This window comes from Gossypium arboreum, chromosome 11 (assembly GCF_025698485.1).
Source record: "Gossypium arboreum isolate Shixiya-1 chromosome 11, ASM2569848v2, whole genome shotgun sequence".
Taxonomy (NCBI): Eukaryota; Viridiplantae; Streptophyta; class Magnoliopsida; order Malvales; family Malvaceae; genus Gossypium; species Gossypium arboreum.
The window spans coordinates 102,298,471-102,324,343 of record NC_069080.1 but is presented as its reverse complement, the minus strand read 5'-3'; the positions used below and the strand labels follow the sequence as shown (position 1 = coordinate 102,324,343).

General features: G+C 37.1%; 1 protein-coding gene across 1 annotated transcript; it reads left to right on the top strand.

Moving 5' to 3' along the window:
* Positions 1 to 19,863: 19,863 nt before the first annotated feature.
* On the top strand, positions 19,864 to 21,650 carry LOC128283920 (uncharacterized). Its single transcript, XM_053021331.1, has 4 exons — positions 19,864 to 20,112; positions 20,212 to 20,517; positions 20,683 to 21,016; positions 21,130 to 21,650. Exons 1-4 carry the CDS (start codon positions 19,864 to 19,866, stop codon positions 21,648 to 21,650), a joined length of 1,410 nt encoding a protein of 469 aa, XP_052877291.1.
* Positions 21,651 to 25,873: the final 4,223 nt, after the last annotated feature.

The following is a 25,873-nucleotide window of genomic DNA, read 5'->3' as shown; positions in this document are numbered from 1 at the left end:
CTATCACACTATCCAGTAGTTAATTCAGTAGTTTTTGAGAATTTTTTGCTAATGTTATAATGGCATGTATAGGGTGGTTTATAATGATGTTTATGAATTGTTGGTGGACTTATCATGCTTGTTTAAGTAAGCCTTTATGTTCACTTTTATGTGATTGTACGTAAGGTTCCTTTTATAATATGTTTGAATGGTTTAAATTGGTCTTTGATGGAATCCTTTAGTATCTATTTGGTTTAAGTTGGTTGACATGAAAAGTAGCATTATTGGTATGTTTTGGCAGGTATGAAACTAGGTTATGAAGTTAGAAATATGGAAAGCTTGGCTTGATTGGTTGTTATGTTTTGGTGGATATATTGTGGTATCTTGTATGGCATATTTGTTGATTGAATTTAGAACTTGAAATGGCATATTAATGTATGTTTTGAAAGTGTTTAGGCTTAGACAAAGTATGAAACGGTATGAAATGGTTTGATTTTAGGTACATTTTGAGTCCACATGGTTTGAGACACAGGCGTATGACTCAGCCGTGTGAGACACATGGCTTGGCCACACGGTCGTGTGTCGTTTGAGGGTTCTTTTGCATGCAAGTCAGTGAGTTACACGGCCTGGGACATGGGCATATGAGGCAATTTCGAATGCTACACGGCCTGAGACATGGGCATGTGTCTCAGCCATGTGAGGCACACGACCGTGTGACCCCTATAGTCAAAATTTTGAATTTTTTCCTAAACTTTCCAAATATCTCCAATTAGTTCCTGAATTGTTTCTAATGTATTTCTAAGGCCTCGCATAACAGCCCGGTTTAGACACTAGTTGGAACAATGGTTTCAGGACCACAAATCTGAGTCAGGAAAATATTTTTATATTATTTTTCGTGCTTATTATATGTGAATTAATATGTGTGAAAGGTTCGTATGAAAATTTTATCGTTTGTGTGCCCTATTTGATAAAAGGACCTAGTCGTAGAAAATGCAAAAGTGTCTTTCTATTTGATTAAGTGCTTATTTGTTATAGTTTATTAATTGCAAAGTCCTTAGAATGAAATTAGGCTACTATTAAGGTTAGTGGATGGTTATGGACTTAATATATGTGATGTTATAATGTTTTAAGTAAGGTTAATTTGGTAATTGGATTAATAAGTTATAATTTAAAAAAATGAAATATGGCTTCATAATCATCTTTATCAACCGAAAATACAAAGAAAAAAAGAAAAAAAAAGTTTTAGGGTTCGGCTATGGTTTGACTTGATTAAGGTATGTGTTTTGTTCGATTTTTGATGATTTCTATGTTTTTGTGATCATTGCTATGTATTCTATCAAGCCCATGTCTCAATTTCTAAAATTGTTGATGATTTTGAGTTGATCCATTGATGAAACTATGAGTGTTACGAAGTTTGATGATAGTATATGGAAGCTTGAAGTTGAATTAACATGTTTTGTCTTTGAATTTTTGATGAATTGGAGTAATTTGGGCTAAATTGGGAAAACAAGAAATTAAGGGACTAAAATGAAAAATAAATAAAATATATGGGCTTATATGAACATTATGAAAATTCAGCTAAGCATGTATATATATAAATTTTGTGTATTTCGTGATTTTATGAATTAAGGACTAAAGTGTTAAAATGTTAAAATGTGAGGGCTAATTTACAAAATGCCCTAAATATGTATACATGGATTGAATTGAATGTTTTGTTTAATAAAAGAGTTAAATTTGAATTTATATAGATCAAGAACCAAAGAAAACAAAATTAGATCGGGGAAAGTCAAAAGTTGTCGAGTAGTCAATTTCGTCCGTTCGAACCTGGACGAGGTAAGTCGATATATAAATAAATGAACTTTGAATTGAATTATTATTGCTTATATGCTATTGAAATGTGATGAATGGCTATAGAAGTTGAATATGTGAAATTGAGAATGTTTTGATAAGGTAATGATGTCCAAAAAGCCCCTTACGAACCATAAGAATTGTTAGGATACCTATGTCATGACATAGGATTCCGATATGGGTTTTTGTGTAAGACCACATCTGGGACGTTGGCATCAATTTGAGATTTACGTGTAAGACCATGTCTGGGACATCGACATCGTATTTTTTTTTGTGTAAGACCATATCTGGGACAGTGGCATCGATATTTGACTACATGTAAGACCACGTCTTGGACGTTGGCATTCTACGAGCTTTTTGAGCTATCCAAGTATCCTTATTGATTCTGAATGGTTCAACGGGAATTTCGAGAAAACGAATCACTATGTGAATGTGTATTCGATTCAGGTACGTTTGAAATGTATAACATGATTGAGAATGAAAGGTAAGCATTTGTACAAGTGTGGATTTATGATATATGTAAGTGAATTATGGTCAAATGAGCTATATGAGATTTAAGGATGTGTGCTTATATTTTTCCATAAGTTACATGAATGAATTATATTATGTGATAAGTTTATTTATATGTGGCTTAGTAAGCTTTTGAAAGCTTACTTTGTGTGTGTTTGCATTGTTTTATAGATATCAAAGCTACAGGAAGCTCGGGGATCGTCGAGGATCATCACCACACTATCGAACTCTTTTTGGTACATTTTGAAAATGTGTATATTAAAGTATGGCATGTATAGGCAGAAAGCCTTTGGATATGTTTTTAGATGTATATATATATATATATATATATCATGCCTTGAAATATGGCTTGATTTTGGATGCAAATATGGTATGATTTTTGGTAAGTTTGATGTGTTTATGAATGGCTTAATGAAATGGTCTTTTTGGTAAGTTTCATGGTTGGTTAGGTAGTTGATTTGATGATGAAATGGTATGTTTGAATTGGTTTGAAATGAGATATGAACCTATGTCTTTGGTATGAATTTGGTATGTGATTTTGGTATGTGTTGGTATGGGTGATGAGTATGATTTGGTTGAGAATATTACGATTTGAATGATGTATATTTAGGAGTTGAAATTGGTTGGAAATGTGGTATATTTGATGCTTGAATTTGGCTTGTAGGTATGACCAAAATGGGTTGCAAGCTGGCCTTGCCAATGGCCTACACTTGCCCATACGGTTGAGCACACGGGCGTGTGTCTTAAACTTGTCCTTCAATGTTTCTTTTAGAAATAAATTAGTCTCGAACACGGCCTAGACACACAGACGTGTCTCGTGGCCTTGTAAGGCACACAGCCTTGGCACATGGGCGTGTGTGGCCATTTTGAAAGGTGCACGGGCTAGACACAAGGGCATGTGGTCAGCCGTGTGACCCAAGTCTATTTCTACCACAGCCAAGGCACACGGGCTTGTCTCCGGCCGTGTGGATAAGTTAGTATGTATGCCCTGATATGACATGGCCTAGGCATAAGGGTGTGTCTAATGCCGTGTGAGACACACGGCTTGTTCACACGAGCGTGTGACTTCTGTAACTTAGAAAAAAGTTTATGTATTGAGAAATTTTCAATGTGATCAGTTTAGTCTCGAATCCACTTTAAAGCATGTTTAAGGTCTCGTTGACCTATGTAAGGGACTTTTTATTGGTGTATGAGTTTGATGCTATGTTGATTATGTAATGAATGTGAATTTTTCCGATTAGTCTAGTAATGCCTCTTAACCCTAATACGGTGATAGATACGGGTTAGGGGTATTTCATCTGGTTAGTATGAGAGATATGGTTTAGTCAATTCTAGGACTAACGTAGCGTATGTGAGTCTAGCTATACATGCCATATTTATGAACTGAGATAGTGTGATGAATCCTGACAATAGAAATGTGTTTTCTTATAGTAATGGATCCCGAACGAGCCGTGGCTGACGATGTTGAAAGTAATGCAACTACTCCTACTCAAGGGACAACGCCATCTAATTCTAGACCTGCTACTAGTAGCCATGAGGGAGAGGCTAAGCAAGCCTTTTACCAAATGATGAATGATTGGTTCACTCAGTAGAACCAATTCGGTTGTGCCACAACCTTCACCCCCGCTAAATCCTTCGCAAGTCCCTATCATGCCACAAGCTAATCCGATTCCATTAAATAAGCCTCCGGTGGATAAAATTAGAAAATATGGGACCAAAGAGTTCCGTGCTACTACTAATGATGATGTTCAGAGAGTCGAGTTCTGGTTAGAAAATGCGATACGAGTGTACGATGAGTTTTCATTGACTTTGGATGAATGTCTTAAATTTGATGTTTCACTTCTGAGAGATATGCCGTATCATGGGTAGAAGACGTTGATATCAGCAGTTCCGAGGGAACGAGTCACCTGGGATTTCTTTCAAGCTGAATTCTGAAAGAAATACATCAGTCAAAGATTCACCGATCAGAAACGTAAAGAGTTTCTTGAGCTAAAACAAGGTCGTCTGTCTATTACAGAATACAAGCGAGAATTTGTGAGATTGAGCCAGTATGCACGAGAATGTTTCTCGGCTAAAGCAATTATGTGCAAAAGATTCGAGGATGGTTTGAATGAAGATATCAAATTACTAGTTGGGATTCTGGAAATAAAAGAATTTGTAGTACTTGTAGAACGAGCGTGTAAAGCTAAAGAACTTGGGAAAGAGGAAAGAAAAACCGATTAAGAAGCTAGAGAAGTGCGAAAAAGATCATCGAGCAAGTGATTTCATTCGGCAGTGAAGAAATTCTGAGATGATAATAGTTGTTTAAAGGCTAATATGAGACATTCGAGTAGAGATCATACTAGATCGCATTCGTGTTTCAGAGCTCCAACTACTTTTGTTGTAAGTGTTGGAAATGTTCAATCTGATCAACCCAAGTGTAAACATTTTGGTAAAAGACATTCCGACAATTGTAGACTGTATGATCAGGCTTGTTTCAAATGTGGATCTTTAGATCATTTTATTTGTGATTGTCCCGAGTCTGTTGAGTAAGAGATTGTGCAAAATCCAAGGCCGAGTGGTAATACAGCTCGAGGTAGTCCACCCAGAAATACAGGTAATGTGAGTGGCAGTTAGAGGGGAACTAAAGATACCGCATTAGATCTGAGGCTCGTGCACGTGCCAGAGCCTATGCTATTCTTGCACGTGAGGAAGCTTTTTCTCCTGATGTTATAATGGGTACATTTACTCTTTACGATACTTCTGTGATTGCATTGATAGATCTTGGATCAACGCATTCTTATATATGCATAAACTTAGTGAATAGTTAGACTTTGCCTATAGAGTCTACTGAATTCGTGATTAGAGTATCAAACCCCCTAGGTAAAAGTGTCTTAGTTGACAAAGTGTGCAAGGATTGTCTATTAATGTTTCGAGACATTTATTTTCTAACTGATCTGATGTTATTACCTTTTGATGAGTTTGATATAATTCTGGGTATGGATTGGTTAACTTTACATGATGCTATTGTGAACTACAAACAGAAAACTATTGATTCGAGATGCAAGAATAATAAAATAGTCTGAATTGAATCTAGTGATTTGAATGGGTTACAGGCTATGATTTCGTCAATGAAAACTTTGAGTATTGTGAGAAAAGGTTGTGAAGCTTATTTTGCTTATGTGATTGATTTGAATGTAACAGAAAAGAAAATAGAATATGTACCGGTTGTCTGTAAGTTCCCTGATGTATTTCCTGAAGAACTTCTGGGATTACTGAAGTTGAATTTGGCATTGAGTTAATACCGGGGACTACTCTGATTTTGATAGCTTCGTATAGAATGGCTCCGACCGAGTTAAAAGAATTAAAGTCTTAGTTGCAAGAATTGACTGATAGAGGATTCACAAGACCGAGTTTCTCACCTTGGGGTGCTCTTGTTTTGTTTGTGAAAAAAAAGATGGTACGATGAGAATGTGCATTCATTATCGTTAGTTGAACAAAGTGACTATTAAGAACAAGTACCCTCTGCCCTGAATTGATGATTTGTTTGATCAGTTGGAAGGAGCAACTGTATTTTCGAAGAAAGATTTGAGATCAGGTTATTAGCAGTTGAGAGTAAAAGATTCAGACATTCTGAAAACTGCTTTCCAAATGAGGTACGGACATTATGAGTTTTTAGTTATGCCTTTCGGATTAACTAATGCACCTGCTATCTTTATGGATTTGATGAACACAATTTTCAGACCATATTTAGATCGATTTGTCGTTGTATTCATTGATGACATTTTGATTTATTCACGTGATTAATCTGAGCATGCAGAACATCTGAGAATAGTGTTATAGACTTTGTGTAATAAACATTTGTATGCGAAGTTTAGTAAATGTGAGTTCTGGTTACGCGAAGTTGGATTTCTAGGACATATTGTGTCAGCATCAGGTATCCGAGTTGATTCGAGCAAGATTTTAGCTATTCTGGATTGGAAGCCTCCGAGAAATGTTTCTGAAATCTACAGTTTTCTAGGACTTGCTGGTTATTATAGATGATTTGTGAAAGGCTTTTCTATAATCGCGATTCTGTTGACGAAACTGCTTCAAAAAGATGTGAAATTTGATTGGTCTGAAAAGTGTCAGAAAAGTTTTGATCAGTTAAAAGCTCTATTGACTGAAACTCCAATGTTAGTACAACTAGAACCGGGTAAAGAATTTGTAATCTACAGTGATGCTTCGTTGAACTGTCTGGGTTATGTTTTGATGCAGGAAGGCAAAGTCATAGCTTATGCCTCAAGATAGTTGAAACCACACGAAAAGAACTGTCCGACACACGATCTGGAATTGGCAGCTATTGTGTTTGCTTTGAAGATTTGTCGCCACTATCTGTTTGGTGAGAAATGTCACGTATTTAAATATCATAAAAGTTTGAATTATCTGATGACTCAAAAAGATCTAAATCTACAACAGCAAAGATGGTTAGAGTTGTTGAAAGACTACGAGCTTATAATTGACTACCATCCGGGAAAGACAAATGTTGTTGCTGATGCTTTGAGTCGGAAATCATTATTTGCATTACATGTTATGAATGCTCAATTGTGTATATCTGATGATGGTTCGATATTGGCCGAATTGAAAGCGAGACTGATGTTTTTACAATAGATTAATGGTGCTTAGAAAGTTGATAATGAGATAATAGCAAAACTAGCCCAGTGTGATTTGGATTCTGATTCAGAATTTTGAGTTGATAATGATGATTGTTTGAAATTCCGAGATCGGATTTGTGTCCTGAGAAATCTATAGTTGATTCGGATGATTTTGAGCAAAGCTTATAATAGTCATTTATCTGTGCATCCAAGAAATACGAAAATGTATAACGATTTGAAACAACATTACTGGTGGTATAGAATGAAAAGAGATATCTCCGAATTCGTTTTGAAATGTTTGATCTGTCAGCAAGTGAAAGCTTAACATCAGGTGTCAACTGGTTTGTCACAACCGATTATGATACCCGAATGGAAATGGGATAGAATAACAATAGATTTTGTTTCGGGTTTACCCCTATCTCCGCGAAAGAAATATGCGATTTGGGTTGTAGTTGACCGATTGACGAAATCAGCTCATTCTATTCTGGTACGATCTGACTACTTGCTTGATAAGTTAGATGAGTCATACATTTATGATATTGTGAGATTGCACGGGGTGCCATTGTTTATTGTGTCAGATAGAGATCCGAGAATCACTTCACGATTTTGGAAGAAACTACAAGAGGCTTTAGGTACGAAATTACACTTCAGTACTACTTTTCACTCGCAGACGGATGGTCAATCTGAATGGATTATTCAGATTCTCGAAGATATGTTGAGATGTTGCATTCTTGAGTATGAAGGTACGTGGGAACAGTATTTGCCATTGATTGAATTTTATTATAATAATAGTTTTCAATCGAGCATTAAAATGACACCGTACGAAGCCTTATATGGTAGAAAATGCTGTACACCATTGTACTGGTCTGTGCTTAGTGAGAATAAGATTCACGGGGTTGACTTGATTAAAGAAACCGAACTGAAAGTGAAAACAATTTGAGAAAGTCTGAAAGTAGCTTCTGATCGTCAGAAATCATATGCAGATTTGAAACAAAAGGACATTGAATATGAGATCTGCGACAAAGTATTTTTGAATGTGTCTCCGTGGAAGAAAGTACTCTGATTTGGCAAAACAGGCAAATTGAGTCCAAGGTTCATCTGGTCATATGAGATTATCGAGCGTATCAGGCTGGTTGCTTATCGGTTGTTGTTGCCACTTGAGTTAGAGAAGATTCATAATGTGTTTCATGTGTTAATGCTCTGATGATACAGATTTGATCCCTCGCATGTGATTTCCCCATCTAAGATAGAAGTTTAGTGCGATATGACATATGAAGAAGAATCAATCCGTATCTTGGCTCGAGAGATTAAAGAACTACGAAATAAGAAAATTCCGTTTGTAAAAGTAATGTGGCATTGACATGGTGTTGAAGAGGCTACGTGGGAGCCTGAACATGCTATGAGACAACAATATCCAAATCTGTTGAACGGTAAGATTTTTGGGGTCGAAAATCTCTAAGGAGGGAGACTTGTAACAGCTCGGTTTAGACCCTAGCCGGAACAGTGGTTTTGGGACCACAAATTCAAGTCAGGAAAATATTTTTATATTATTTTTCGTGCTTATTTTTTGTGAATTAATATGTGTGAAAGTTTCGTATGAAAAATTTATCATTTGTGTGCCCGATTTGATAAAAGAACCTAATCGCAGAAAATGCAAAAGTGGCTTTCTATTTGATTAAGTACTTATTTGTTGTAGTTTATTTATTGTAAAGTCCTTAGAATGAAATTAGGCCACTATTAAGGTTAGTGGACGATTATGGACTTAATATATGTGATGTTATAATGTTTTAAGTAAGGTTAATTTGGTAATTGGATTAATAAGTTATAATTTAATAAAACAAAATGAAATATGGTTTCATAATCATCTTCATCAACTGAAAATACAAAGAAAAAAAGAAATAAAAAGAGTTTTAGGGTTCAGCTATGGTTTGGCATGATTAAGGTATGTGTTTTGTTCGGTTTTTGATGATTTCTATGTTTTTGTGATCATTGCTATGTATTCTATCAAGCCCATGTCTCAATTTCTAAATTTTTTGATGATTTTGAGTTAAGTCATTGATGAAACTATGAGTTTTATGAAGTTTTAGCTTGAAGTTGGATTAATATGTTGGATTAATATGTTTTGTCTTTGAATTTTTGATGAATTGGAGTAATTTGGGCTAAATTGGGAAAACGAGAAATTGAGGGACTAAAATGAAAATAAATGAAATATATGGCTTATATGAACATTATGAAAATTCGTCTAAGCATGCATATATAGAAATTTTGTGTATTTTGTGATTTTATGAATTAAGGACTAAAGTGTTAAAATGTGAAAATGTGAAGGCTAATTTGTAAAATGCCCTAAACATTTGTACATGGATTGAATTGAATGTTTTGTTGAATAAAAGAGTTAAATTTGAATTTATATAGATCAATAACAAAAGAAAACAGAATTAGATCGGGGAAGGTCGAAAGTTGTCGAGTAGTCGATTTTGCCTGTTCAAACCTGTACGAGGTAAGTCGATATACAAATAAATGCACTTTGAATTGAATTATTATTGCTTATATGCTATTGAAATGTGATGAATGGTTATAGAAGATGAATATGTGAAATTGAGAAAGTTTCGATAAGGTAACGATGTCCAAAAAGCCCCGTACGAACCATAGGAATAATTAGGACACCTATGTCATGACATAGGATTCCGATATGGGTTTTCGTGTAAGACCACATCTGAGACATTGGCATCGATTTGAGATTTACATGTAAAACCATGTCTGGGACATCGACATCGTATTTTTTTTCATGTAAGACCCTGTTTGGGACAGTGGCATCGATATTTGATTACATGTAAGACCACGTCTTGGACGTTCGTATTGTACGAGCTTTCTGAGCTATCCGTGTATCTTTATTGATTTCGAATGGTTCAATGGGCATTTTGAGAAAATGAATCACTATGTGAATGTGCATCCGATTCAGGTACGTTTGAAATGTATAACATGATTGAGAATGAAAGTTAAATATTCGTACATACGTGGATTTATGATATATGTAAGTTAATTATGGTCAAATGAGCTATATGAGATTTAAGGATGTGTGCTTATATTTTGCCATACGTTACATGAGTGAATTATATTATGTGATAAGTTTATTTGTATATGCCTCACTATGCTTTTGAAAGCTTACTTTGTGTATGTTTGCATTGTTTTATAGATATAAAAGCTACCGGAAGCTCGAGGATCGTCAAGGATCATCACTACACCATCGAACTCTTTTTGGTACCTTTTGAAAATGTGTATATTGAAGTATGGCATGTATAGGCTAGAAGTCTTTGGATATGTTTTGAGATGTATATATATATCATGCCTTGAAATATGGCTTGATTTTGGATGCAAACATGGTATGATTTTTGGTAAGTTTGATTTGTTTATGAATGGCTTAATGAAATGGTCTTCTTGGTAAGTTTCATGGTTGGTTAGGTAGTTGATATGATGATGAAATGGCATGTTTTGGATTGGTTTGAAATGAGATATGAACCTATGTCTTTGGTATGAATTTGGTATGTGATTTTGGTATGTTTTGGTATGGGTGATGAGTATGATTTGGTTGAGAATATTACGATTTGAATGATGTATATTTAGGAGTTGAAATTGGTTGGAAATGTGGTATATTTGAAGCTTGATTTGGGCTTGTAGGTATGACCAAAATGGGTGGAAAATTGGCCTTGCCAATAGCCTATATTTGCCTACACGGTTGAGCATACGGACGTGTGTCTTAACCGTGTCCTTTAATGTTTCTTTTAGAAGCAAGTCAGCCTCGAGCACGGCCTAGACACACGGGCATGTCTGGTGGCCGTATAAGGTACACAGCCTTGGCACATGGGCGTGTGTGGCCATTTCGAAGGGTACACGGGCTAGACACACAGGCTTGTGGTCAACCGTGTGACCCAAGTCAGTTTCGACCACGGCCAAGGCACACGTGCATGTCTCTGGCCATGCGGATAAGTCAGTATGTGTGCCCTGATATAACACGGCCTAGACACACGGGTGTGCCTGATTGTTCACACGGGTGTGTGAATTCTGTAAGTTAGAAAAAATTTTATGTATTGAGAAATTTTGTATGTGATCAGTTTAGTCCTGAATCCACTTTAAAACATGTTTAAGGTCTCGTTGACCTACATAAGGGACTTTTTAATGATGTGTGACTTTGATGCTATGCTGATTATGAAATGAATGTGAATTTTTCTGATTTGTCTGGTAATGCCTCTTAACCCTTGTCCGGGGACAAATACGGGATAGGGGTGTTACACCTTAAGGGCTTGATTTAGGGATTATATGTATGTGAATGGTTGATTCATGTTATGATTATGAGTATGCATGAAAGGTATATTTAAGTGTTTCGTTTGCTCAGTAATGTTTCGTAACCCTAAATCTGCATGAAAGGTATATTTAAGTGTTTCGTTTGCTCAGTAATGTTTCGTAACCCTAAATCTATGTCAAATACGGGTTAGGGGTGCTACACTCACCATGCAACCTTGACTTTAATGGCAAAAGCTCAAATAAGCCTTTGTTTTCCTTTTCCTTGTAGAACCTCCCAACGAGTTTGACACTTTGCATTTTGTCGTGTGTGAGAGTGTAATATGAATGTGTAAGTATACTCGTTGAATCAAGTAATAAAGTGATGAGTGATCATCATCTCCATAGGGATCAGAATTGATTAAAATAATTGGTTATGCTATTACTATGAATTTGACTAATTAAACTGTGCAAAAAAAAAACATATAACGAATTAATGAAGAAGAGTAATGAATGGATTAATAAAATCAATTATGAATAAAAAATAATGTTAGGGCAATTGAAATGTTGTGGCAATTCTCAAAGATTAAGTGGGGAGGATTTATACTGTTGAATGATAAAGGTTGGAATTACTCAAGTTTTATCTTTATATCATAATAATACCATGGAAAACCTTGACCATTCTACTACTCAGGGACTCACTATTGCAGTCTGCTTCTTTCGAGTGCTAGACTTTAAGCTATCATTATGAGTTTTTGTACCTCTACAGAACTCAAGAATGATATCCAGACTATTCTTCCTTTCCTTGTACATGATTGCCACTTCTACTTCTAGAGTGCTACGAATATTCATGCGAATACTCGCTTGTATCAACTGATAATAATCCAATCTATTTAATATTTTTAGAATTAAATAGATCTAACAACATACCATACAATTATCTATGTCTAGAGCTTGCATGCATGCATTTAAAATAATCACAAATCAAATGAAACAATAATCTACTCAAAATTAGACCATGCGAATTAAAGATAATAAAAATTCACCCAAATAATTCCAACCCAATAATATTTAGCTCATGCATTGGACATTTAAATCCAAAATAAAACCATTCAACATCATCATTTAGGTTTACGAATCACAAAATTCAAATAAGAAAATAAAGGCAGAACTATAGGAAGCTCTTGCTACTCCAGCTTTCAGTTTAATACTGAAATTTGATGCAAAAACCAGGGCAGATTTTTCTTCCCCTTCCTTGTATCCGTGATTTTTCTACTCTGTAATTGCTACCCTCTCCTCACTTTCTCTTAGATTTTCAAGGAGATTTTGATGTAGAGAGAAAAATTTCTTTCCAACTCTTCTCTCTCGCCAAAAATCCACTTTCTTTTCTTTTATTTTCCCTCTTTTATAGGGTAGGTCCCTCCCTCTCAATGTACACCTTTTCTTTCTCTTTTTCATGGCGGTTTATCTAGTACCAGTACAGCTAGTTGAAAGTGAGGTGGGTTGAGTGCTGTGTCATCTTCTTGGAATTACCATGTCATTCTTGTTGGTAATCTAACCAACATTTTTCCATGCCAATATTTCACTTCCTTAATTTTCCTACTCTTTTCTCTCTTCTCTTCTTCATCCTGCATCTACTTCCAACAACAACCAACACCTTTCATCCCTAATAATAAAAGTAACAAATAATAACATTTATAGCACAATCCAAGCTTTGTTATGCAATGATCTAAAAATATCGCAAAAATGCAGACATATGTACTGAATTACAAACAATTAATTAAGTTTAGAGGCCTGAAATATAACTCTTTTCAAGAATTATCACATTCACATTAAATGCATTAGAAACGCATTATAAACAGCCTCAACCACATTTAAATTGTATAAAAAATGCAGACCACAACTCATCTATCTTACTTACTGAAAACTAGCTAGCTTTACCTAATTATACCGATCTAATTTTTCTGGAAAAATAAAGCTTATGTGATATTTTAAAAAAGGGAAACTATTCAATTTTCTTAAATCATTAAGGATTTGTTAAATTAAGATCAAATCTCTTTTAGTTATATCAAAATGAGTTAAAAATCACTTTAAAACCAAAGCTTAGCCAAGAAATACAATATCTATCATTTTCAAGCCAAAAATTAACTTAAAATCAAGTGATATATTGAGATATTGATTAAATTTTTTAAATCTCGAATTGAATAATAAATCACTTAGTTTCATCATGAAAAGTTAGAATCTCACCTCAATTTTGCAAAATTGACAAGCTGTGGAGCTAATTCGAACTAAAACGTGTGAAGATCTCTTGAGGATTTTAAGGATGAAAACATGAGTTTTCTTCAAAATTGAAAAGAGATTTTGTGTTTAGAGAGTTTAGGAATCAAAAAGGATAACTGATTTTGGAAGAAAATTTTTGATTTGGTGTTCGGCAAATTTTTTAAGAAGATGAAGAATCGGAGGGAATGAGACGTAGGTGTTGTTAAATAGGCAACACATTTTTAAAAATTGGGCCATTGCCCATATGACCACCACCAGTTTCTTCCCTTTTTCAAATAGGTCTTTTATTTTTAATTAAAACCAAATCAAAATTATTTGCAAACCCAATCTCATTTTTAAAATCTGTTTTAACTAAATTAATTCCTAGACATGTAATTTTAATTTCTTAACCTTAATTTTTTATTCTAATTTTTTAATATTTTATTTAATTAATTCCTAATTATTTTAATTATCTAACCCAATTATGATTTTTGATTCGTTAACCCTGGATTTACTAGCCCAATTATATTTGCCCGATTTTTGGGATGTGACAATGTGATAGCTTTATAAATGCATAAATTATAAGTGAATGGATTGAAATAATTTGGTTGATTATGGTGCCAATTTTGGCCTATTGGTTAGAAATTTTGGAATGCTCTATAAGTTATATTTGAGCATGAAATATGCATATTTGAGCAGGTGTTGATGTTAGTAAAGGAATGCATTTTAGGTCTTTCTGTAAGGTTGAGCCAAATTGTACATTATGTGCATTTTCCTGTACACAGTTTGCCACATTGCCGTGTGTCTCACATAGTTGGTCGACACAACTATGTGCCACTAGTAATTTATATGCACGAATGTTGACACGATCTCAGTCTCTCACACGGCCCAGCCACATGGTCGTGCGCATGTTTGGGAAGTTTTACAATTAGGTCCATACAGCCGTAGTTTGTTACACTACCTGGCAACATGGTCGTGTGACCCTTTTATACACGACATCATTTTTGCACAAATTTGGATTAAACAGTTTTGTGTTTCAACCCCACTGACCTCAGCCTTTAACACAACCGTGTGACCCCCATTATGTGTTTTTATCCACTTTTATGGTAAGTTTCCAAATTAGTCCCTACTTAGTTCTGAATTGTTTTAGAGCTTTTGTAAGTTCGAATTAAGCCTGTTCTTGCATGAATAACATATTTAATTGAATAATTGAGAATTAATGATTGTTTTAAAGAAGTTTTGAATCGAAATAGCATGTTCCTATTTTGTTATTTACTATAGCATCTCGTAATCTGATTCTGACGACGAAAACGTGTGAGGGGTGTTACAGGAGTAACTTGTATATGTACATATGTGTTCACTACAAGTGGTATGCTTTTTGTTTGTATAAAAGTTGTATGCTTGTTGGCTAATAATGTGATTATTGACCATGGCTTGGTATGGAGAATTGAATGTGGTATTGAGCTTGATATGTGTTAGAATGAACTACATATAGATGAGTTATAATGTGATAAAAAATGCTTAAATAGGTAAAACTTTGGTTGGAGTTTGTTTTGGATGGCATGAAATGATAAGTACATTGTTTTTTTTATGCTTATTATGTTATTGAACATGCCTTGATAAATTATGCTTCAGGCTTAAGTAAGAAAATACATCAATGACTTATTTTTGAAGGTACAATATGGCACACACGGGCTATCACACGGTTGGACACACGATTTTGTTCCATACATGGGCATATGGAAAAACCATGTGGTTTTTAGATTTTAAGAGTAATTGTTGCACACAACACCAATGAGTTACATGGCCTAAACACACGTCCATGTACCGAAAACTTACATGGCATCAGCCTTCCACATGGTTTGAGTACACAATTGTGTGCTATTGCACCACACGACCTCAACCTGGCTACACGGCTGTGTGACCCATGTTTTCTATTTTTACCCTACTTATGTGATGTTTCAAATTATCCCTTACTTGTTTCTGAATTGATTTTAGAGTTTCATAGGCTCACTAGAACGCCACTTTGACAATGGTCTATCGACTCTATGGAGCGACACTGTACGATGATTATCGATTCGTCTTTTGAGAGGACACCGTGGAAACAATTCATAGGTCCTTGAGGGGGACAACTTGGAAGAGGTTTATTAATTCCTCGAAATTGAGAGTCCATCAGTATTTAAACATGGAGTATATTGTGTAAAAGCATAACTTGGCTATGGCAACATATGGAGTCCGCCAAGGCTTTAAACATGGGATATACAATGTAAGACCATATTTGGGCTATGATGTCAGATAAACTCTACTAGGATGATGAACCATGAACCTAACAAAGCAAGAAAACGGAGATCATTTATAACAGCCCATTTTTAAGTCAAATCGGAATAGTGGTTTTGGGACCAGAAATCCAAAGTAGAAATATTTATTTTATTTTTCTTTAAGGTCTATAGTATGACTAAATGATTGTGTGAAAATTTCATTAAGAAATTTTATCGATAGGATGTCCAATTTGACTAATAAGACTAAATTGCAATAGGTGCAAAATGTGTATTCTAGAAGCTAAGGGTGTTTGATTGTAATGAAATCTTAAATTGGAGATCCTTAAATGGTAATTAGACTATTATACTTTATGTTGGACAAAAATAGACATGGTTAGGTGAAATTTCAAAGTTATGCATGAAGGGCATTTTGGTCATTTGGTAAATAAAGCCAAAATAAAACAAATAAAAGATGTCATCTTCTTCAATTTCATCCTCATAGCCGAAATTTGAAGGGTCACCATAGCTAGGGTTTTGGCCAAGCTTTCAAGCTCGATTGGAAGTCCGTTCTTGTCCCATTTTTAATGATTTTTATATTTTTGAGATCAGTGTAACCCAATCTAGCTATTTAAGGGACTAATTTGAAAGAAAATCAAAGTATAAAATTTTACCCATGTTAGATATTTGTGTATTTTGATGTTTAATGGTAGAAAATGTATGTTTGGTGTTAGATAAACAACATTTACTAAGTGATTTTTGATGAAAATGTCAAATTGGGACCTATTAGTAAAAGTTGTAAAATATGTGTAAAAATGTGAATAAATGAAAATTTTGGGCTGTTATGACCAAGAAAGAGGTTTGTCTAGGCTTGGGTACGATGAAATTGAATGAAAATCATTTTACGAGCCTAGGGACTAAAATGTAAAAATTTGAAAATTTAGGGGCAAAAATGTATTTTTTTCTAATTTTTGGGATTAAATTGAATAATGTGATGATTGAATAAGTTAAATGTGGTATTATAGATCAATAAAGACGAGGTTCTGACCAAGACCGAGGAAAGAACAAGGTTGTGGACTAAATCGAACAATTATCCATTTTGTACTGAGGTAAGTTGGTACGTTAAAAATAAGCTTTAAAATAATTGTATTTAAATGCTTTAATATTGCATGAATTGTATATTTGATAATGTGATGAGCTTAATCATATGAACGAGTCTGAAGACTAATCGACAAGCAAGAAATCTCTTTTAAAGCTTAGGAATAGGGTAGGATACAAGTGACATGTCACTAGGGTCATTATGTGTTATGTGATTATGTGATCCGGGTGTTGGTCTCGTATGTCCTACTAGTGGCTGACTATATCGGCATATGTTTCGGATACTTGACAGCTTGTGTGAGCAGTATTATATAGCTACGTCTTGATTATAACGCCCCAAATTTTATGAAATTGTTTCTGTAATTATTTGACAAAACTGTCCGTCTGCCTCTGTGGTTAAATGCTCTGGGTGTGTGTGGGAGGTCTTAAGTTCAAGCCTTAGCTTGGGAGAAATTTTGGTTTTATTTGAATAAAGCCTTGTCTTTGGTGATTAGGCTTATAAGTATTTATTTGTAAAAGCCTATCAGAATGGGCTTGCTAGTCTAGTGGTTAAATGAAATGTTAGAGTGTTGGAGGTCCTGTGATTGAGTCTTTACGTGGACAATTTTTTTGCTCGTGCATCTCGAAGAGTTTGAGTTGGACCAAAAATCTGAGTTGTGAGTGGTTGAGATAGAGTGGTCATGGGATTCGGGTTATCAGTTTCCCAAAATTCTCTCTGTAGAAAAATTGCTCACCATCCCTCTGTTTTCCCTTTTCTTTTTACTTTTGCCGAAACCCTCTTGCTCCTTGTGTTGCAGAAATTCTCCTACTTTCTCCTCTATTCATTTATTTCTTTGTTCTCTTCCATCATTCCTGTTGTTCGTATTCAAGTCGCGTTTCGGTAAGTATAATTGTTAAATCTTTAAGTGGTGTTTTTAATGGTTTAGTAAAAAGAGTACTTTTGGTGTTTAAGGTTGAACCAAGGGTCTGCAAATCGTTCTTAATCGATGAATTGAGTGTGAGAAGCCCTCATTTCAACCAAAGGTAGGAGATTTGGTATCTTTGTTTGGAGGAATGTTTCGTTACAATCTCGTTGAGTTCAGTTGCCATTAAATTGAGGACTTTAAATTGTTGGCTTAGGTGCTGGAGTGCTCAGGAGTGTTTAGACGACAAATTGAAATCAGGTGTGTGCTTCAATTGTATAGAAAACGAAATTCGGTGAAAGTCGAAAAGCATTCTATCGACGCCAAACGGGCGTGTGGTCGCCCATATGGTAGGCCATGTGGCAGTACACGGGCGTATGGTCGATGAACCAGGCCGTGCGAATGCGACACAAGCGCGACGAACACGGCTATGTGAAGGCTGGTAGGCCGTGTACGGGACATGGGCGCGGTCGATTGGGCCATGTAGGCCCACACAGATGTGTGGGAATTTGGGCTAGGCCGTGTGGGCCCACACGGACAGGCTACGTGGGCATGTGAGCCCATTTTTTTAAAATGTTCTGTAAGTTTTCATGGGTCTCCCAAGACGACTGTGACCTGTCGTAGGGTCAGTAAGCATGACTTAGACCCCTATTCTACGATACGATATTATGATGTGTGAGATAACATGCTATATTTGGTATGTATATATATATGTTCTGCTCTGATTATGAGTAGATATCTGTTAATCTGCATTATAGCATGCCATTCTTGTATGATGCATTGCATTGGTTGGGATTGATGAAGTGAAGGAAAAACTGAAGGGCTTTGTAAGCCCGCTATCTGGCAGTTAAGCTACGTATTTATGATATGTGCTGTATTACGGTACTCTGTGGTTTGTAGGGTTGGATGGGTTAATTTTATCCCCATATTTGGTGTGTAGGGATAGGTGGGTCGCTTTTATCCCCACATAGTGTGTTGGATTAGACGGAGATGGTGTGCAGGGTTGGTGGGCATACTCTATTATTCTGATCTGATATGTATGCTATGTCTAAAATGGGCTAAGGCCCTATGTTGTATCTGATTCTGTTCCCGAGTGGGCCAGGGCCCATGCTGATTCTGTAAAGGGCTCAGGCTCGGATTATGATTGTATTCTGTTTTTATGCATGCTGAGCTGTGGCGATGTACACACTGAGTTTGCGAAAACTCACCCTTTATTTATTTATCTGTTCAGGTAATCCCTAGCAGTAGGCGGATTGGTGCAGTGGAGGACTTGACGGTGACCACGACCATAAACGTTTTGGTTTATAAACTTTCTACTTTTGCTTATTCTTTAGTTGTTTGGAAATTTTGATGTACTTTGGACTTGGACTTCTGGTTTTTAATTTTAGTTTTTGAGCATTGAACTTGGATTATAAACTGCAACGTTAAGCTATGATTTTCTCTAAACAACTTAAGAGTTTTTCGAAAAATGACAGTAAACAGGTTTATAAAGCTTTTGTGAAGGAAAATAACATTTTCAAAATAGTTCGACTATTACACGTTTTTCGACGAAGTGAAAGATAACAATTGAAACGATGTTATAAAACGATACAATTTGTTCAAAACACTCTCATGTGACATCGTCGGATTCGGCCATAACGCCAGGCCAGGTTTGGGGTGTTACATTTAGTGGTATCAGAGCCAGGTTATAAAACTCGGCTATGGATTGAGTTTTAAATTTGGTTTTTAAGAAATGATTTGCAAAACGATCTGAAATATTTTTGATAAACCATGGTATTCCGAGTCTCCAGCGTCGATCCTGTAAGTTTTTGAAACTCTATTTGGAAATGTCTGAAAGCATGTTTAGAATATACTGTTTGGATATATTTGGAAATTTTGTTGTATGCTATGAAATTGTTGTAGGTAGTAGGCTCTACCAAAACACTCTAGGTAGTGTAAATTAGAAACCGTAGTAAACTACGACTTGCGATAATAGACTCTAAATACTCTGATAACTTTACTGCATAAAATATCTGTCAATAAAATATCAAAATTATAAACTAATTTGCATCAAATTTTTAGTACCAGATTAATTCGAAATTACGATGAGCACACGTGGTACTTGTGGACTAGGTACTAGAGGCCATGGTAGGGGCCGTAGAGGGGCTTGAGCTGAGTCCTTCACATCTGATACGATTCCAAATTTGGACACTAGTGAGATCGGTGTCCCCTATTACAAAGACTAGATTCGGGACTGGGTCTCATGATCGTGTGGCTAGGGACAACGCACAGTCCCAACCCATGCTACGAATTTTAGAAAGGGTCGCTGGGCCCAATACTAGTTCTGGTGGCCGTGGGTCGGTTACGGAACGACTCCGGTCCAACGGGGCTGAGGTGTTTAGGGGTATCGCTGGAGTTGCTCCTAATGTGGCCGAGTACTGGATGGAGGCCACGGAGCCTATTATGGAAGATCTAGACTTTTCTGCTGAGTAGAAGCTCAAGGGGGCTGTTTCATTGCTTCACGATGAAGCGTATCAGTGGTGGCTGAAGGCTAGGGATGGCACTCAGCCTGATCAGTTGGCATGGGATCTATTTAAGACGGTTTTCCAGAGTAAGTATGTGGGGGCCAACTATATCGATGCTAGGAGGCGTGACTTCCTGAATCTTACTCCAGGAGATCGTTCAGTGGCCGAGTATGAGGCCAAGTTTCTGAGGCTGAGCCGTTATGCACGAGGCATGGTGGCGACAGAGTATGAGCGTTGTGTCCATTTTGAGGACAGTCTTAGGGATAACTTGAGGGTCCTGATAGCTCCGCAGAAGGAGTATTAGTTTGCTGTGTTGGTCGAAAAGGCCAAGATTGCTGAGGAGGTTAAGCGCACTGAGCGCCAAAACCGTGACAGAGGATGAAGCGTGACAAATCTCGGATGAAGCATGCAATAGCATGCAGAGCCTTTGAATTCTCAGATAAAGCGTAGGAAAAAGGCAAGGTCTGATGGGCCCGTAAGAGTTGGGCCTACTATTGCACCGACCGGGGAGGTGATTTGTCAGCTCAGCAATAGACGGCATTTGGGTGAGTGTTGGAGGTCTACTGGAGCCTGTCTTAGATGTGGGTCTACTGAGCACCATGTTAAAGATTGTCTATTGAGGACTAATCATATGCAAGCTCTAACTATTGAGACTGCACCACTGCCGAGGGTAGTTCAGCAACCACTTAGGGGCCGAGGTCAGCTAGGGGTGGTAACGGCATGGGCTGAGGACAGAGAGAACCGGGTAGAGGTGCTGGCCAAACTGAGGCGAGGTAGCCTGTGTTGGTTTACGCTACACGTCGTTGTGAGGATCGAGATGCTTCGGACGTCATCACGAGTACGTTCTTAATTTTAAATGTACCTTACTTTGCATTGATATATATAGGCTCTACACATTCTTACATAGCTAGTACAGTGTCTGAGACCTTGGGGTTACCGTTAGAGGTCCAAGGGACTGTATTTCTGGCTGATCTGATGGAGCTTCCATTTGGGGAGTTTGACCTGATTTTGGGTAAGGACTGGTTAGTCAAACACCGAGTGAATCTGGATTGCGCTGTAAAGAGGATTGTTCTAAGAACCGAGAAGGATATTGAGGTGGTCGTGTTTGGGAAACGAGGAGATTATTTGACTAATGTGTTATCTGCATTAGTGGCGGAGAAGTTAGTAAGAAAGGGGTGCGAGGCATACTGGGCTTATATTAGTGTTGTTGATTCTGGGGACTCTTCGGTTAAGGAGATCCGAACAGTGAAAGATTTTCTAAATGTTTTTTCAAAAGAACTACAGGGATTACCTCCAAATCGTGAGGTAGAATTTGGGATTGAGTTGTTTCCGGGTACAGCTCTGGTGTCCATCACCCCTTATCGAATGGCACCAAAAGAGTTGACTGAACTTAAGGCTCAGATTTAGGATTTGTTGGATCGTGGGTTTATTCATCCCAATGTGTCTCCATGGGGAGCACCTATTCTGTTCGCAAAGAAGAAGGACGATAAAATGAGGATGTGTATCGACTACCGTCAGCTGAAGAAGTTGACGATTAAGAATAAGTACCCACTTTTGAGGATAGACGACTTGTTCAATCAGTTCAGAGGGGCTTCAGTGTTCTCCAAGATTGATCTACGATCAGGTTACCATCAGTTGAGAGTAAAGGAGGCCGATGTGAATAAGACAGGATTTAGGACACATCATGGACATTACGAGTTCCTAGTTATGCCCTTTGGGTTTACTAATGCACCAGTGGCATTCATGGACTTGATGAACCTTGTGTTCCAGCCCTACTTGGATCAGTTTGCGGTGGTATTCATCGACGACATCTTGTTGTATTCTAAGATAGAGGATCAGCATGATTAGCATTTAAGAGTGGTTCTACAGATTCTTCGTGAAAAATAGTTGTATACGAAGTTCAACAAGTGTGAGTTCTGGTTTCGCGAAGTTATATTTCTTGGTCATGTAGTTTCTGCTGAGGAGATTTGTCTGGATCCTCGTAAGATTGAGGCTGTGTTGAGTTGGAAATAGCCGAAGAATGTGTCAAAAATTTGTAGTTTTTTTGGGCTAGTAGGATATTATCGACGTTTCATTGAGGGAGTCTCATTGATTGCTGCACCGATGTCTAAGTTTTTTTGGACTGTGTTCAGGGAATTCTTTTTTTATGGACTGATACACAGCATGAGAGGTTCAAGAAGCTCAAGGCTGTGTTAACTCAGGCACCTGTTCTGATCTAGCCTGAACCTAGTAAGGATTTCATGGTATATAGTGATGCATCGCACGTAGGTCTGGGTTGTGTTCTGATGCAAGATTGTAAGGTTGTTGCGTATGCATCCTGTCAGCTCAAGACTCATGAGGCTAATTATCCGATGCATGATTTGGAGTTGGCTACAATAGTCTTCACTTTTATGATCTGGAGGCATTATCTGTACGGTGAGAAGTGTACCATCTACACTTATCACAAGAGCCTCAAGTATCTCTTCACCCAAAAGGAGTTAAACCTTAGGCAGCATCGATGGGTTGAACTGCTTAATGAAATGACTGTAGTATTGAGTATCACCCTGGTAAGGCCAATGTCGTGGCGGATGAGTTAAGTCGTAGGTCTATGACCGCTTTGAGAGCGATGTTCACTTGACTAAGTCTTTTTGATGATGGGAGTCTGTTGGCGGAACTTCAGGTTAGACCGACATGGATTGATCGGATCAAAGATAAATAGAGGGGGGATAAGTCCCTGAAGTTGCAATTTTGTCAGGTAGAGGATGGTGTTACGACAAATTTTGGAGTAAGCAGTGATGGGGTATTGTGTTTTCGAGGGTGGATCTGTGTACCGAATGATGAAGGTTTGAGACTGTCAAATTTGAGGGAGGCACATAGTAGCCCTTATGCTATGCATCCCGGAGGGAACAAGATGTATCGAGATCTTCGAGAGTCGTACTGGTGGCCAGGGTTGAAACATGGGGTTATCGACTTTGTTGCTCGCTGTATAACTTGTCAGCAGGTTAAGGCTGAGCATCAGTTACCTTCAGGTTTGCTGCAATCGGTTAAGATACTGATATGGTAATTGGAGTGAGTAACGATGGACTTTGTTAGTGGGTTGCCCCTAACACCCACTAAGAAGGATTCTGTTTGGGTCATTATGGATCGATTGACCAAGAGTGCACATTTCATCCCTGTGAGGAAAGACTTTTCCTTACAAAAGTTTGCCAAGCTGTACATTTCAGAGATTGTAAGGCTACATGGGGTACCTGTCTCGACCATTTCTGATAGGGATCTTCTTTTTACTTCTCTATTCTGGCAGAAGCTTCATGAGGCTTTAGGTTTGAGGTTAGACTTCTGTACTACTTTCCATCCTCAGACAGATGGTCAATTAGAGAGGGTAATTCAAATACTGGAGGACATGTTGAGGAGTTGTGTGATAGATTTCTGAGGCAGTTAGGAGGAGTACTTGCCATTAGCAGAGTTCGCTTACAACAACATTTATCAGTCTAGTATATAGATGGCACCTTACGAGGCACTTTATGGTCATAAGTTTCGCACTCTCTTATGCTGGAAAGAGTTGGGTGAGCAAGAAGTTCTGGGTCTGGAGTTGGTATCGGAGATTAAAGATAAGGTCTGCTTGATTCGAGATCGTCTAAAAGCAGCTTCTGATAGACAAAAGTCCTATGCTGATTTGAAGAGGAAGGACATTGAGTATTCTGTAGGGAACATAGTTTTTCTTAAGGCCTCGCCATGGAGGAAACTTTTGAGGTTCGGTCGCAAGGACAAGCTAAACCCTCAGTTTATCGGGCCATATTGTGACATCCCTAATTTGACCCTAGTCGGGAAGTGGTGTCGGGACCATTAAACCGAGTCTTATAAGTAATTAAAAGTTATATTCTATGTTTATGATGTTAGCAAATGCATGTGTGAAAGTTGCATGCATTAATTTGATCATTTCTATGTGAATTTATTAAGATGGACTTATATGAAACATTGTTGAAAGGTGATAGGCCAATCTTCAATGGTCTAATAGTATATGCATGCAAAAGAATGGTTTTGCATGTCAATTTACCCAAAGAGAAGGAAGTGGCGGCCATGGTGATGAAGATGGGCAAAAGAAAACATGTCTTAAACATGTTTTGCTAGTGGTGGATGTTAGAAATAATAAAATAAGAGCATGGGTAAAGAAATGAAAAAAAATGAGTGTGGATGCTTTCCCCCCTTATGCCGTACATGAGAGAAACAAAAACAAAGAAAAAAAATTTTGTTCATCTATTTTCACTCTCCTTTTGGCCGAAAATACTAAGGATAAGGAAGGAGTTTTGCTTCATACTTGGTTTGGAAGAGGATTAGGAAGAGGTTGGCTATACTTGCATCAAGAGTAAGGTATGTTTGAGGTTGTGCCATGAGATTCATGCATGTTTTTGGTTGCTAGATTGATGTTCTTGTTAGCCCATGGTTCAAATCTTTGTTATGTCATGGGAATGAAATTCGGCCCAAGTGAATATGGTGATAAAGCCATTGCATGCTAAGTGTGAAGCTTGATGATGATGCATGCAAAGATGGATTGTCTACTCTTGAAATTTCTTTGTAGCTATCTTGAGTAAGACTTTGAGTTTTCTTTTTTGTTTAACCATGATTGAAGTTGAAAGGGGCATGATTGTGATGTATTCGGCCATGATGCATTCATGAGCATGGTTCATGCTTCTTGCATGATAGTTAAAATTTGTGTTTTGGATGGCTATGGGCACCTTGAAATTGACCATGCACATATATGTATATATATGTTTGCACATGATGTTTTGGTTATGAAGTAAGTGATGAATATGTTTGTTTAAAGAAGAAAATGTTGAAGAATGTTTGTGAAATTGCAAGTATAATCGGCCATATGAGTGCTTGATGCTATATTATAAGTATTGAGCCACAATATGTAAAACATTAACTAGTAAAATGCATGCTGTTTTTTTGTGTGGTATTAAGTGGATAATTGGCCTCAAATTGGACATGTATATTGGCCTTAGGTAGCCTATTGATGGCCTTAGCTTTTCCTTGATGCTTGAATGAATTGTATTGAATTGCTTGATGTAGTATAAAATGTGCATGACCATTGTGTATTCAAGCTAAAGGGTGGCCATATGACCATTTAAACTCCTTGTCATATTCGGCCATAAGCTAGCATAATGAGGTTTTAATAAATTAAATTTGTTTGAATTAGCTCAAGAGCTTAGAGGGCCACAATTGGACAAGGGGAAGGAAAAAGTGATCGAATAGCCGTAAAAGCCGTTCGACAACATCCGAGGTAAGTCCTCAAGAAGTGACCCTACTTGAATTATGTGAAATGAAATATGGATGTGTAATGATTATCGATTTATGTGTGTATGAGTATTTGAATGATACCCGGGCTAAGTCCCGAAGGCGATTATGCTAGTGATTACCTTTGTGTTTGAGCCTTAGTAACGAAAATGAAACATGAATGTCTAATGATTATTGATGTATGTGTGCATGAGCAATTGAATGATATCCGGGCTAAGTCCCGAAGACATTTATGCTGGAAATTATATCCGGGTTAAGACCCGAAGGCAATTGTGCTAGCGGCTACATCCAGGCTAAGACCCGAAGGCATTCGTGCAAGTCGTTCTATCCGGGCTAAGACCCGAAGGCATTCGTGC

What these genes read in the sequence shown, in the direction of transcription:
- LOC128283920 (XM_053021331.1), top strand. Translation starts at nt 19,864, where the DNA reads ATGGTAGGGGCCGTAGAGGGGCTTGAGCTGAGTCCTTCACATCTGATA. An exon ending in TCCGGTCCAACGGGGCTGAG is followed by an intron (nt 20,113 to 20,211) that starts GTGTTTAGGGGT and finishes TCTGCTGAGTAG; the next exon opens with AAGCTCAAGGGGGCTGTTTC. An exon ending in GCTGGCCAAACTGAGGCGAG is followed by an intron (nt 21,017 to 21,129) that starts GTAGCCTGTGTT and finishes TGATATATATAG; the next exon opens with GCTCTACACATTCTTACATA.